General features: G+C 40.3%; 1 protein-coding gene across 2 annotated transcripts in view; it reads left to right on the forward strand.

Moving 5' to 3' along the window:
* The first annotated feature begins 822 nt into the window (after positions 1-822).
* Positions 823-15,562, forward strand: part of CWF19L1 (CWF19 like cell cycle control factor 1) — a 32,288-nt gene continuing 17,548 nt past the window's right edge. Inside the window, exons 1-6 of one of the 2 annotated variants that reach the window (XM_060641767.2) lie at positions 823-956; positions 3,455-3,539; positions 4,416-4,494; positions 5,567-5,668; positions 8,473-8,687; positions 10,952-11,070. In XM_060641767.2, the coding sequence (XP_060497750.1) occupies positions 934-956; positions 3,455-3,539; positions 4,416-4,494; positions 5,567-5,668; positions 8,473-8,687; positions 10,952-11,070 (623 nt within the window). In that variant the 5' untranslated portion in view covers positions 823-933. Of the gene's footprint in view, positions 957-3,454; positions 3,540-4,415; positions 4,495-5,566; positions 5,669-8,472; positions 8,688-10,951; positions 11,071-15,562 lie in introns of those variants that run through there. The other variant, XM_060641769.3, reaches the window with a different exon arrangement.

The following is a 15,562-nucleotide window of genomic DNA, read 5'->3' on the forward strand; positions in this document are numbered from 1 at the left end:
TATGTTCTAGTTAATTTTTAATTACTTGGCTGAACTTTTCGTGCCCCTGGATTGTCAGGAACTCTCTCCTTTGCTTCCATTTTCTTATATACTGTTGTCTACAAATTGGACTGAACTCCCCCAAAATGGCAATGTCAGGAAAAACAACCAAAAATGCCTGTGGGCTATTGTGGATTTTAAAAGACTAGAGAGAACTGAATACAAGTATGAAACTTAATTGTATCCTGAATGAAAACAAGCCCAAGGTACTTAAAAAAAAAAAAAAAATGGGGGGGGGAGGGGGGAGAATGGACAACTTTAAATATTAGATGATATTATTGAATAATTAATTTTCTTAGGTGCCTTAACGGTATTTTGGTGATATAGAGGATGTCCTTCTTAGGAAATGCGTGCTAAGATATTCTTGATGTCTGCAATTTACTTTCAAATGATTCAGTGAGAATAAAAGTGCTTGTGCACCTTGAAGGGGAGAGAGAGAGAGATGAAGGAAGAAAATGTGGCAACATGTTGACACTTATTGCATCAAGGTGATGGCCATTATTCTTACCAAAAAAGCGTGTGTGAACGGAGTCTGTCTTGCCCATTGGACTAACGTGGTTAGATTAGGTTAGGTTAGGGCCCATCTTATGTCAGGACCGTTCTAGCAGCTCGACAACTTCAACTGCTCCAAAATAAAGCAAACAAACAAACAAACAAACAAATAATTGTAATTCTTTTTGTCACATCCCCTTCCTTCCTTTACTGCTCGCCTTCCTTGATTCCTGAGACCCAGAAAACTGGGAGAGACTGCTGTCCCTCGGCGCTCTCCGTAGATAAGCGAACCCTCATTGGCTGGGCGCGCCCACGTCTTAGTGCTGTGCCGCCGCGTTTTTCGAGGTGTACGGGTTCAGGGTCCGTTTTCGGTGGTCGCCCCGACTCAGGCTGTTGGCACAAATGGCTCAGAAACCGCTGCGCCTGTGAGTGACCACAGATCAGATCAGAACCGTGCGCGCGCGCCTCTGTGTGTGTGTGTGTGTGTGTGTGCGTGCGTGTGCGCGCGCGCGTCTGCTCCCTGGGTCTTTCTCGTGACTGGAAGGGAGGAGGAAAAGGCGGGGGTGGGAGGGTGGTGGCGGCTGGTGAGCTCCGATCGCGTCTTTGCCTGGCTGGGGCCGGTCTCCTCGCTTCCGAGAGGAGGCTGTCCTGGCGACCCAGGCTAGGAGAGGCGGAAACTGCCAGGGTTAGGTCTCCTCCATCTTAGGCCGCCCTGGCCTCTGACACATTTACACTTCACTTCTCCCCACAGCCATTTATTAACGAAAACTCTTAGGCGTGGGGCCCATCGGTGGGTCCTGGTCAGTTACGAACAGACTAGATAGATAGGGCTCCTGCCCTGGCGCACTTTTTTGCGAGGAGGCGCTGGGGTGAAGAGTGTACGTCGATCCATCCATCCACTCAACAAATATTTATTGAACAATTACAGTATGCCAGGCACTGTGCTAGACGTTGCACAGATGGAGTTCCTGCCTTAATGGAGCCTAGAGTTTTGAGCTAATATTAATTAGAGAATCCAGATTAATGTATAATTACGGTCTATAAATGTCAGGAAGAGAAACTTCACGGTTATGGGAGGGAGTATAATAGGGGTATTTGGCCTATTGTGAGGAATCAGGGGAGGGAGGATTGAAGTTGGTTAATATTTTTGTCTTTATCTTAAAGTCATTGAAATGTTTAAGAACTCCTTGGCGGGATCATATTTTTGTTTTGGAAAGCGATTCTGGCTGCAGTATAAGAACAAATCAGAGCCAAAAGAAGAAGAAGACAGCGAGGATTAGCTAGAGTGATAGCAGAAGAAAAGTGCAGGGATTCAAGGCTTATCAAGGAGATGAGATTAACAGGGTTTGGAGAAGGTTTGGCTGTGAGAAAGAGTCGGCACTGTGAGGTCCTAAATTTCTGCCCTTCAGCATGATAGAAAACACTGGAAAAGGGCCCCGGTAGTGGGGTTCTCTTAATGTTTTTGAGGAAAGAACATTAAACTGTTGACTTTATATAGGTTGGTTAGGAAGAAGAGATGGCATTAGAGGAAATAAACGTAAGCATGCTACCTACTTTGTATCCAGTACCAGATTCATTAGATCTCTCTCTGATTCTGCCTCTTTTCTATCACAGGACTCTTGGTTGCTCTGCCTTGGAGTGTCCTGCATTCCTCTTCCTCCCTCGTTTCCCACCCTACTTCACCATTCAAATTGTGTTCAGGGGCTCTAAATTTTTCATCTGTTTCTGTCCTTTTCGTCTTCATTGAGTATTGCCCTTTTTGGTGATATTTTTGCTTGTAATCACTTGTTCCTCCAGACCATCCTTCACTCTGTTACTAAAATGAACTTCCTGAAACGTGTCATTACCCAGCTTGAAAATGTTCAGTGATGGGGTGCCTGGATGCCTCAGTCAGTTAAGCGTCCGACTCTTAGTTTCAGCTCAGGTAGTGATCTCACAGTTCGTGGGCTTGAGCCCTGCATCGGGCTCTGTGCTGACATCATGGAGCCTGCTTGGAATTCTCTCTCTCTGTCTCTGCCCCTCCCTTGCTTGCTCTCCAGCTCTCAAAATAAATATAAATAAACTAAAGAAAAAAAAAATGTTAAGTGATATGGACATACCAGAAAGACGTACTGACAAAACAATAAGAACTATATTTCAGGATGAGTTCAAAGGCATTAAAAAATGGTATGAGAAATAGAAAAACTTAAGTCAGAATTACAAAAACTCAGAAATGAGATGATAGAACAAGTTATGTCACAATTTAAGGCCAGTTCTTCTTTATAAACTTCAGCTCTTGCCACTTTCTACCTCTCTGCCCCTTAACACTTTATGCATGCCTCCTGTTGTAGCCTTTTTCATACAGATTTGTATCAGAGTATCTCCCTTTCCCTGATTGTCAACTTTGAGGTTTGAACTGAGTCTCTCCTCTTTGTACTCCTAACATGATCTTAGCACAGTTCTGGGCATATTGCACTTAGCATATTGTAGGTGTTCAGTATATGGTTGTTGAATGGATGATTGATAGTAACAGTGGAAAGGAAGAGCTGGAATGAATGTGAAAGATGTTTGGAAAGGGGAATTGATGAGACTTGATGACTGGATGGGGGATTTGTGACTCTTGGTGACCCAGTTGGTGATACAGCCATCCACAAAGCTTGGGAAGTGAGGAGAAGAAGCTGGTTCAGTTTTGGAGGAGGTGAAGCTAACTTTTAGATGTGATGGGTTGAAAGTTTTGGTGACCTTTAGGTGGAACTGCCCACTGGTCAGTAATAGTTCACATGCACTGAACCTCTCTGGTAACCTCTGGTAACCCAGAGACTGAACCTCTGGTAACCCAGAGACTGGGTCACATATCTGCCTGATCCAGAAAGACTAACATGTTACAAACCCAGCTGGCCCATTCGAGTTTCCTCAATTGCCGTAACGTTTATCTCATTTGCAGCTTGGCTTGTGGAGATGTTGAAGGAAAGTTTGATGTTTTATTCAATAGAGTTCGAGCAATTCAGAAGAAAAGTGGAAACTTTGACGTAAGACATTTCCTTTTACTGAATCTAATTTTACTGTTATAGTCAAACATAGTAAAATAAAGTGTGGACTTCTTTTTTCATTTCTCGATTGAACACATACTCTCCCTTTTTGGTTAGATTGAGTTCCTTTTGTAAGCATAGGAACTTAGTAGCTACAGAATGATAGGGAAAGGGAGACCTCTTTACCTTTTTATACTTTTTGAATTTTTTAATACTCCCCCCCTTTAATACTTTTTATACTTTTATACTTGTTACTTTCTTACTATCTACAAAACTGAAAACAGACGAGCAAAACGTCCCTAGGTGATTCTAATCACTGGGTTTGGGAATCGCAGATATATTTCCTGAGTGTATGGTGTGGATTAAGTCAGATAACATGTGCAGATGCTTCACAGACCGAAGAGCCTTATCTAAATGTTACATGGGGTTGCCAACTAGACTGCAGACCCCTAGCATACAGAAGAGTATTCTGGGTATGGTGATAATCTATTCATGGGGTTAAAGATTGAGTAAAGATAACAGGCAAGAAATGTGTTTTTTGTACCTTGTATCTTCCCAGGGTATCTAATACTTAAAAATTTGTATTTGGAGAGAGGCTCATGGAAGTAGATTTCTCCATCTTTCCCTGACCCCCTCTTCCCCATCCCTAATTTGAATTTGATAGCCAGTGAGCCAAAATTTATTTATAGATTCAAATTAACTTCTGCAATTGCTGCTAAAGAATTATGTGTTGAGATTCTGCAGACTGATTAAGGAAAAAAAACCTAGCTAGCATGAGGCCATTAAGTAGGATAATTAGCTGAATTATGTTAACTATCAATTATGTACTATTTGATAAAAAAAATCTCATATATCTGTTTAAAAAACTCATTTTAGCTGCTGTTGTGTGTAGGAAATTTCTTTGGCTCCACTCCAGATGCTGAATGGGAGGAGTATAAAACTGGCATCAAGAAAGGTATAGAAATTATTTTTATTTAACAGATGAGTTCTAACAAAGCTTCAAAGTTACACAGTTCTTGATGGGTTGTTTTTCACATGTAGTAGTTATTTAAGAATTTCCCTCTGAGCTCCACGTTGAGCTGGGAAGGATGCCTGTGCATCTAAATGTTCACATTTTGGGGGCGCCTGGGTGGCTCAGTCATTTGAGTGTCCAACTCTTAATTTTGACTCAGGTCATGATCCCGGCGTTGTGGGATTGAGCCCCGTGTCAAACTACGCACTGAGCATGGAACCTGCTTAAGATTCTCTCTCGGGGTGAATGGGTGGCTCAGTTGGTTAAGTGACCCGCTCTTGATTTCAGCTCAGGTCATGCTCTCACAGTTCATGAGATCGAGCCCCCAAGTCAGGCTCTGGGCTTACAGTGCAGAGCCTACTTTGGATTCTCTCTCTCTCTCTTTCTGTCTCTCTCTTCTCCTGTCCTCTCCTCTCCTGTCCTCTCCTGTCCTCTCCTGTCCTCTCCTCTCCACTCCTCATGCAGGCATGCAGCATACTCTATCGAAATAAATATTTTTAAGAGAAAAGATTCTCTCTCTCTCTCTCTCCCTCTGCCCCTCTCTCCTGCTTGTGCATGCTCGCTCGCTCTCTCTCTCTCTGTCTCTCAAATAAAAATAAAGTTTTTTAAAATGTTCACATTTTGAGTTTGGTTGGATTTGGTTTAAAGAAATAATTCTCTTCTAAGGCAGGAAATGAAGAAATGGACCATATGTGTCCTTTCCTTTTTCTAGTTGGAGTGTTTTCTTTCTTTCTTTCTTTCTTTCTTTCTTTCTTTCTTTCTTTCTTTCTTTCTTTCATGAAGCTCTTTAGGGATTTGTGTTTTCCTTATTCTACATTAACCATTCTCTTTAAGATGTCACTTCATCAACCTAGTGACACTAATAGTCAGGCCACAGGTTGGGTAGGATATGTTCCACAGATAGGATTGCAGACTCCTTACTTTTGCTGTGATTATTTTTCCTGTGGGGAAATACTTCTCAAATTCCAAATCAGATCTGGTAACTATATGGTGTCATGTCTGTTTCTCTCACTAGCTCCTATTCAGACATATGTGCTGGGTGCTAATAACCAGGAAACAGTAAAATATTTCCAAGATGCTGATGGGTGTGAATTAGCTGAAAACATTACTTATCTGGGTAAGTTCATATTTTTTGTGTTTGTAATGAATATAATAAAGTGTCCCCAGGAATTAGTCTCCTGGGAAATTTGTGGCTGAATTCTTCTGCCATTACTGCTGAGAAAATGGGGTTCTTTCCCCAAATCTGTGTCTATACCGTTAAGACTCTGACATTTTTTTCTTTGTAGTCTCTCCCACCTCCTCCCAATCTCCTTGTACTCCCACAACCCAATATATACTCGTGTGGCCAACTAGAGGAATAAACTACTTGACTGTGGTATAGGGACTACTTAGGGTATAAATTATGTTGAAAAAAATTCCATGTATGTTGTCTCACCATGTAACATTGCTAGATATATACAACTTGTTTATTAGGATCCTCACTAGCTATAGCTCTGTGTCTCATTAAACTTTTGGTGCTGATTTTAAGTTTTCGGTGCTGATCCTCACATTTTTCACTCCTTTTGTCCTTTCTCTGGTTCTTGGTCCACTTTTTAATTTTGGGTTACAGTTGTTCCCTTTTGACCCTCCTGAATCTCTTTTAGTGATTCTTTTAATGCCTGGCCATTTAAAAAAGCACTGTCAGATTTTGTTTTTGCTTTCCCCTCACCTGCTGTCAGTCTATGACTTCTTGGATCATTCAACTTATTTTTTCCTAAAATGACTCCACTGCTCTTCACAGTTCTTTTTTCTTGGTCTCTTACCTCTCTGGAAGGCTTCTACATGTCCTTTGCTGTAAGTGTCCTCCCCATCCTTCCCCACCATAGTCCATCTTGACTTTTATTTTCTACGTTTGGCTGTGGCCCTCATGTAAACAATCTTATCTCGTCTTGCTTCAATCATATGGGGCTCCTTTAGGCAAAAACTTGAGGGATGGATTTTTTGTTGTTGTTGTTGTTTTTAACCACTGTTGCAAGGTACACATTTTGAAATCCTTTTGTTGTAGGTGTTAGCATAGGCCTGAACTTGTGGCAGCTCTCACAGTAGTTATTAGATTTGGATTAAGACCCCTGCTGTAGGTATTTATGGCAGCCATTTAACACATGAATTTAGTGCCAGGAGTGGAAAGAGCATGGAGGTACTGGGTTATTTCTGTGAAAGAGATTTTTTGAGGTCCAGTAGGAGGAGCAAACAATGAACTTGATAGTGAACATGTGATAGTGAGATTGAAGTGTTGGCAGTACATCCAACATGTCACTGGAAGTGACCTTTCTAGAGTATATCAACAAGGTCAGTGTGGAAAAATAGGTTTTGGGGAGTTGGTCCCTTAAAGATGGAAAACAAAGCTGAGAAGGATCAAATTGTTTCAGGGGAAATAAAATGAGAAGGAAAGCACCACGCTGTGGTGGGCGTATATATCTTCATCTAGGCAGCAGGCAGGATCGCTGAAAGCGATTAGAGCAGTGTTTGGGGAGGTAAAGATATTGTCAAGTTCATAGACTCTAAGTGAAGAGAGACTGATTTGGGAGGAGAGACCATTGACAGTTACAGGGTGATTCATGACCTTTCCGAGAATGGTGGGAGATGGAAACCAGAGTACAGTGGGTTCAGGAACTAAGAGGTAAAGCACTTAGAGAGCATGGTCTGCTCTTTTGAGAAATTGGAAACAGAAGAGAAAGGAGTTTTCAGTTAGTGTGTGAGTTCTTTTATTAGTTTTTTATTAGTATGTGTGTTCCTTTATCAGTTAGTATGTGTGTTAATTGGCATGTTCCTTTAGTAATTAGTATGTCTATTAGTATGTTTAATACTTTATTCTTTTCTGAGTGGAAAGAGCCAGCTGAGAAGAGGAGACTGAGTAGGTGAAAGGAAGGTGAAAATTGACAGAGCAAGGTCTTGAAGGCAGCAGGAAGAAACAGGATCAAGGGCCCAAGCCAGGAATAAATTTAAAAAAGGGTAGAGTCTCAAGTTTTTCCCAGTTGCTCTTTCCAGATGTTTTCCACCCATTGGAAGCTGCTGCCTGCATGAAGAGTATGTGTGTTCTAGACTGAACTTTCCTCAGAACTGCAGTTCCTTTTTCTTATTACGTCTCTCTGGGTCCAAGTGTCTGGGTTTCTTTCTTTTTCTTTTTTTCTTTTAAAGTTTATTTATTTATTTTGAGAGAGAGACAGTTTGAGTGGGGGAGGAGCAGAGAGAGAGAATCCCAAATAGGCTCTGCACTGTTGGTGCAGAGCCCCATGCAGGGTTCGAACTCATGTACTATGAGATCATGATCTGAGCTGAAATCAAGAGTCCGGTACTTAACTGACTGAGCCATCCGGGTGCCCCTCTTTTTTTTTTTTTTTTAATATTTATTTATTTTGAGAGAGATAGTGAGAATGAGGGGTGGGGCAGAGAGAGAGGGAGAGAGAGAATCCCGAGAAGGCTCTGCACTGTCAGTGCAGAGCCCGATGCGAGGCTCGATCCCATGAACTGTGAGATAATGACCTGAGCCGAAATCAGGAGTCGGACGCTTAACTGACTGAGCCACTCAGGCACCCCTGGGTTTCTTTTAATCCATGTAGAATCTCTTCCAGAAGACAGGAAGGCTTTTTCTTAATCACTGCTTCCCAACTTTTTCATTTGTAAGGCATCTGGGGTAAACAGACTGGCTCATGGGCTCCAGTGGCCTCCACATAAGGGCTGCTGTCCCTGAACAGGAACACAGTTGTAGCCATCCACCACTGAGACCCTGCAGCCAGAAGAGGGACTCTAGAAGAGTCTGTGCTTATTTAGACATGCAGAATGGCAGGGAGGTAGGCAAGTCATGGCGGGGAGAGAGATTCATCACCATAATAACATTTCTGCAGTTTTGACTAAAACTTGTCCATTTTTCTTTGAACCCAGGTCGTAAAGGTATCTTCACTGGAAGCTCGGGGCTGCAGATTGTGTACCTCAGTGGGACAGAGTCCGTAGATGAGCCAGTCCCAGGTTACAGTTTTAGTCCCAAGGATGTGTCTTCCCTGAGGACAATGCTGTGTTCAACATCCCAGTTTAAGGGTGTTGATATCTTGCTCACATCCCCATGGCCCAAGTATGTGGGGAACTTTGGGAATTCTTCTGTGAGTAGTGCTTGTTCAGTTGGAATTTCTGTAAGCAAATTGCACTGGCTTATTTTGGGCTCTTTTTGCTCTTTATATTGAATATTTCAGCTCTTAGGACCTTTCAGTAGAAATTTTTTATAAATTGTTTCAGGATACTTAAAAGTATATCAGTTAACCAAAGCAAAAACTTTAAAACAGATTGATCTTATGAAAGCACCATTCACAGATGAGATTGCTAAAATTCTAATTATAAGTGAGTTATTCTTTAAATTATATTCTCTGCATCAACTGCCTTCTTTCAAGCTTCCTCTTAATGTGTTTTGAGGGATTACTAATTTTTAGTTAAAAGATTTACAGCTAATGGCCGCTCTTTAGTTGTAGCCCCCCTCTCCTCCCCACATTCCATTGCACATTGTAGTATTTTGGCTTTTAAAATATTTTTTTATTTCCTAGTTTAAATTTTTCCTAGTTTAAATTTTTTTAACTAGTTTAAATTTAACTAGTTTAAATTTAACTAGTTTAATTTAACTAGTTTTTCCCTAGTTTAAATTTTATTTATTTTTTGAGAGAGAGAGAGAGAAAGGGGTGGGGGGAGGGGCAGAGAGAGAAGGAGAGAGAGAGTCCCAAGTAGGTTCCATCCTTCACACCAAACCTAACACAGGGTTCAAAGCCACAACCGGGAGATCGTGACTTAAGCCAAAATCAAGAGTTGGACACTCAGCTGACTTAGCCATTGAGGCACACTTCAAAATATTTTTTTTAATGGAATCATTATGAGATCAAAGATAGTGATCTAAAGATGGGAAAAGAAATGTTGAAAACTTGTTATTTCTCTAATGTGAAAGCTTTAATGTTGGGATGCATTGGAGCTCACCATTGCATTTGATCTTAATATTTTAATAAACAGTCTAAAAGAGGATGTGTATCAGATTGGGGAGTGACCACCATCACATTGGTGGAAATAAGCCTAAGGAAGATCTTGAAAGGTTGTATATGAGGGCAGAAAGCATCAGCTGAGTTTCAGTGAAGGGAAACCTAAGAATGCATTTAGAGACAAGTATCAATTAGTAGATGCAGAGTTATCAGTAATGATCCAGAAAAAGGTCTTGTAGACCACTCTCTGCCAACTTCACGATGTGTCTGGACCAAAATAGCCAACAAGATACCGGGCCTTGTCAGGGGTGGGGTGTTGAAAGGAAAAGGGACAGTGCTGTCTTCCCCTGCCATCAATCCATGGCTGTTTTCATCTAGAATTCAAGGGGCAGTGCTGGTTGCAGTGAGAAGGTGCGGCAAAGCTAGGGAAGATAGGAGGACTAAGTTGCCGGTGGAAGGGAGGAAGACACGTATAATACTCTGTGAGGAAGGATGAGAAAAATGAGGCCCCTTCATTTTGGGGGTGCTAACAAAAGGATTTGATTAAAGTTTATAAAAGACTACATATGATCTTTATAGGGGAGAAAACAATACAGTTTATCAGTCTCTGAGATACTATGACTAACCTCGAGGCTGATTCCCTGCACTTCAGCAGAAACTTGAAGGAAGTGAGCATAAGAAAAAGGAATTTCTTGCTTTACTTAGTAGAAAACTAATTTTGGTAATTTCTTTATTTGCAGCTAATACCTTCTCTTAAGTTCATAAGTAATATGAATGAGACATCACATAATTTGTTGTTAATGAAAGCTAGGGATGTTTGGGGAATAAAGTTGATATTTTTGATGAACTTTATGTTACAGACTTTGACCAGGGTGTGGTTGTGCCTTCCACAAACCACACCTTTCTTGACTGAAGCAAAATAAAGGATTGCATGCTTATGTCATGAGGTCATTGAATATTCCATTCCAGATGTTCTATGGATCCTAAGGACCCTGGAAGCTAGCTTTTAATTTTTTATTTTTTTGCATTGACTCTGAATGTCTGCATTGTCAGAACTATGGATGTGTAACAACGCAGATTATAGAAGCATAGTCTGTGGGCTCCAGAGCGAGAGCTTGCTTTCCAAGAAGATTAGAATAAACCCTGTTTTGGGTATTAGTATGGAGGGCTCACCTTATCTTTTAACCCCTGCTTCCTGCAGTTGTCCTCTCTGCACTTAACAATAGCCTGCTTCCTCTTCTGTGTTTGAGGTTTCCCTGATTGCCACAAGTTGTGGATATTACTCTCCAAATCCTACTGCCTACATTTGTATCGACATAAAAATTTCAAAGACATTTAAATTGTCCTATTTCTTTGCATTTCTTGATAACTCCTAGGTCTGTTATGATGACTGAGTTTCTTTTTCCTAGGGAGAAGTGGATACCAAAAAATGTGGCTCTGCTTTGATCTCCGGTCTTGCCACAGACTTGAAACCAAGATACCATTTTGCTGCTTTGGAAAAGACCTATTATGAGAGACTTCCCTATCGGTGAGTAGCATTTCATTATTTTGGCTTCTTGAAGAATTTGCCTTGGATTCTATGGGAACTTCTCTTGTTCATTTTAGCCATGTAACATCTTTGTTCCTTTTGGTTACTCAGGCACCGAAGTGAGTGGCTCTCAAATTACTCAACTTTTCTGAGTTTGTTTCCTAATTAGAAATACAAGGGATTGGACTGTATACAGCTCCTTAACAGTTTGAACGTCTGAAGTAATAATACTGTTATCACAGTATTAATCATCACTGCTTTATGTAGCATAGCACATTAGGTCAAACTGGTACTCCTTGTACAGTCTTGAAAACTCATTTCTCAGCATAAGCATGTCAGCAGTATTTCAGTTTAAGAATCAAGAACTTGTATCGATTTGTTTTTCGCTTTTTCATAGTTTGAGTTTGGAGGTGGGTTTTTTTTTTTTAATGTTTATTTATTTTGAGAGAGAGAAGAGTGTGTGTGAGAGAGGGGGAGGGGCAGAGAGAGAGGGAGAAAGAATCCCAAGCAGGCTTCGTATTGTCAGTGCAGAGCCCAATGCAAGACTCAGTCTCACCAACTGTGAAATCATGATCTGAGCTGAAGCCAGAAGTCTGATGCTTAACCCAACTGAGCCACCCAGGCGCCCCTGGAAGTGGAGTTTTTAAAGCATGTCTTACAGAGACCATAAACCAGTGTTTTCTAACGGATAGAATTAAGTTAGGTCTGGATTATCTTCACTGGTAAAGAGCATGGATAATTTCTAAAATAATTTATAAAAACTTTTTTCCTGGGATGACTGGGTGGCTCAGTTGGTTAGGCGTCTGACTCTTGATTTCGGCTCCGGTCGTGATCTTGAGGTTTGTGGGATCAAGCCCCACATTGGGCTCCTCACTGACAGCTCAGAGCCTGCTTGGGATTCTCTCCCTCTCTCTCTGCCTCTCCCTCCCACACACACATGTGCACATTCTCTCTCTGTCATAAAGAAAAAAATAACCTATCCTTTCCCTATAATCTCAAAGTCTAAGATATAATCATAAATAATACAGCCTTTTCTGTTATATCGCCATATAGAAAAGCCTATTGTTTTCTGAAATCATGCACTAAAAACAGAGGTTATCAAGCCTCTCAAAACGTATCCAACGGTTTTTTTTAACCTATCCAACTTTTAAGGATCTGAATACACATTTCCCTGAAAAACATACCAGTGGCCAATAGGCACATGAAAGATGCTCATGTCATTATCGATTAGGGTAATCCAAATCCAGACCACAGGGAGATACCACTTAACATCCCCTAAGATGGCTACAAGCAAAAAGGCAAGTAATAAGTGTTAGCGAGGATGTGGAAGCATCTGAACCCTGATGCGTTGCTGGTGTCATTGCTGGTGCAGGCGCTTTGCCAAACTGTTGGCAGTTCTTCAAAAGATTTAAATATAGAGTTACTGTCTGACCCAGGAATTCCACTCTTGTTCCAAGTGAAATAAAAACACTAGCCCATGCAATAATTTGTACACAAATGATCATAACAGCTTTATTCATAATAGTCAGAAAGTGGAAACAACCCAAATATCCATCATGTGATGAATGGGTAAAGAAAAAGTGATACATCCATACTTTGGAATGTTATTCAAGAAAAAGGAATGGAATACTGATAGGCTACATGGGTGAACCTTAAAAACACTATGCTAAATCAAAGAAACCACACACACAGAAGACCGCATATTATATGATTCCACTTATTATAAAATGTCCAGAGTAGGCAAATACATAGAGATAGAAAGTAGTGTTTGCCAGGGGCTGGTTGGAGGGAAATGGGAGTGACTGCTAATAGGTACAGGGTTTCTTTTACTGGTGATAAAAGTGTTCTAAAATTAGATTGTGGTGATGGTTGCACAGCTCTGTGAATATGCTAAAAACTACTGAATTATATACTTTAGATGGCTGAATTATATAGTATTTGAATTAGAGCTTAATAAAGCTGTTAAAAAAAAAAAAAAAGACAAGCCTGTACAAGTTTTCAACCAGAGCAATAACAAAACCCCATAACCAGCACGATACAAATACTAACATAGGTAAATTTCCACTAACATTTGCACCTGGTATTACAGTCAGTCGATGCTTTGCATTCCTGTGTTGTGGGTGTTATTGTGAGTGTTTTGCTTCCCTTGAGGAACAGTTTATCATCATTAAAAACACCACTCAGAGGTGGCAACCTTCATTAGTCATTATTATTTTAAAATAAATGAGGGAAGGGGCGCCTGGGTGGCTCAGTCGGTTGAGCGGCCGACTTCGGCTCGGGTCATGATCTCGCGGTCCGTGAGTTCGAGCCCCGCATCGGGCTCTGTGCTGACCACTCAGAGCCTGGAGCCTGTTTCAGATTCTGTGTCTCCCTCTCTCTGACCCTCCCCTGTTCATGCTCTGTCTCTCCCTGTCTCAAAATTAAATAAAAAAAGGTTAAAAAAAAAAAATTAAAAAAAAAAAAAAATAAATAAATGAGGGAAGCATCTTCACAGCTTTTTATGGGTACTTGCAGTTTCCCTGTAGTATTAGTTTTCTATTGCTGTTGTAAAAGTTGCCACACACTTTGTAGCTTAAAACAATATAGTTTATCATCTTACAGTTCTGTAGGTCAGACGTTTGACCCAGGTTTCACTGGGCTAAACTCAAAGTGTTGGCCAGGTTATGTTCATTTCTGGAGGCTCTACAGGAGAATGGTTTTTTCCCTTCTTAAGCTTGTAGAGATCACCTGTGTTCCATAGCTCACGGCCCCCTTACTCCATCTTAAAGCCAGTAACTGTGGTTGAATGTTGTCACTCTTAACCTTCTGTAGTCACTTTCCCTCTGACTTTTCCTCTTCCCTCATCTATTTTTTTAAAAAAATCCTAGCGTAATTAACATACAGTGTTATGTTAGTTTCAGTGTACAATATGATTCAGCATTTCTATACATTATTCAGTGCTCATTGCAATAAGTGTACTCTTAATCCCCTTCACCTGTTTTACCCATCTTCCCACCTACTTCTTTGTAACTATCAGTTCTCTGTATTTAAGAGTCTGGTTTTTTGTCTTTTTTTTTCTTTGTTCGTTTGTTTTGTTTCCTAAATTGCAACATGGGTGAAATCATTTGGTATTGTCTTCTCTGACTTATTTCAATTAGCATAATACACTCTAGCTCCATCCATGTTGTTGCAAATGGCAAGATTTCATTTTTTTAATGGTTGAGTGATATTCCATTGTATATATATACCACATCTTCTTTATTCATTAATTAATCAATGGACACTGGGTTGCTTCCATATTTTGGCTATTGTCAATAATGCTACAATAAACAAAGAAGTGCATATATCTTTTTGAATTAGTATTTTTGTATTCTTTGAGTAAATATCCATTAGGGGAATTACTAGATCATGCAATAAATCGACTTCACATTTTTTGAGGAACTGTTATACTGTTTTCCACAGTGGCTGCACCAGCTTGCATTCCCACCAGCATTGCATGAGGGTTCCTTTTTCTCTACGTCCTTGCCAATGCTTTTTTCTTGTGTTTTTGATTTTAGGCATTCTGACAGGTATAAGGTACTCGTATAAAGGTACAGGTATAAAGAACTCGTTGTGGTTTTGATTTGCCTTTCCCTGATGATGAGTGATGTTGAGCATCTTTACATGTGTCTGTTGGCCATCTGTACGTCTTCTTTGGAGAAATGTCTGTTCATACGGAGAAATCTCTGTTTTAAATTGGATTATGTTTTTGGTGTTGAGTTGTGTAAGCTTTTTATATATTTTATCAGATAAGGCATTTGCAAATATCTTCTCCCATTTAGTAGGTTGTCTTTTTGTTTTGTTGATTGTTTCCTTTGCTGTGCAGAAGCTTTGTATTTTGATGTAGTCCCAATAGTTTGTTTGCTTTTGTTTCCTTTGCCTTAGGAGACATACCTAGAAAAATGTTGCTATAGCCAGTGTCGGAGAAATCACTGCCTATGTTCTCTTCTATGATTTGTATCGTTTCAGGTCTCATGTTTATGTCTGTAATCCATTGTGAGTTTATTTTTGTGTATGGTGTAAGAACATGGTCCAGCTTCATTCTTTTTGCATATGGCTGTCCACTTTTCCCAATACCGTTTGTCAAAAATTAATTGATTGAACTTATAATCGTGGGTTTGTTTCTGGGTTCCCTATTCTGTTCTGTTGATCTGTGTGTCTGTTTTTGTGCCAGTACCATCCTGTTTTGATTAATACAGTTTTGTAGTATATTTTGAAATCTGGGATTGTGATACCTCCATTTTTCTTCTTTTTCAAGAATGCTTTGGCTGTTCGGGGTCAGTTGTGGTTCCATACCAATTTTAGGATTTTTATTCTAGTTCTGTGAAAAATGCTGTTGGCATTTGATAGGGATTACATTAAATCTGTAGATTGCTTTTGGTAGTAGGGACATTTTAATAGTATTTGTCCTCCAAATCCATGAGCATGGAATATCTTTCCATTTGTTTGTGTTGTCTTCAATTTCTTTGATCAG

This window comes from Panthera onca, chromosome D2, assembly GCF_046562875.1.
Source record: "Panthera onca isolate mPanOnc1 chromosome D2, mPanOnc1 haplotype 2, whole genome shotgun sequence".
Classification (NCBI taxonomy): domain Eukaryota; kingdom Metazoa; phylum Chordata; class Mammalia; order Carnivora; family Felidae; genus Panthera; species Panthera onca.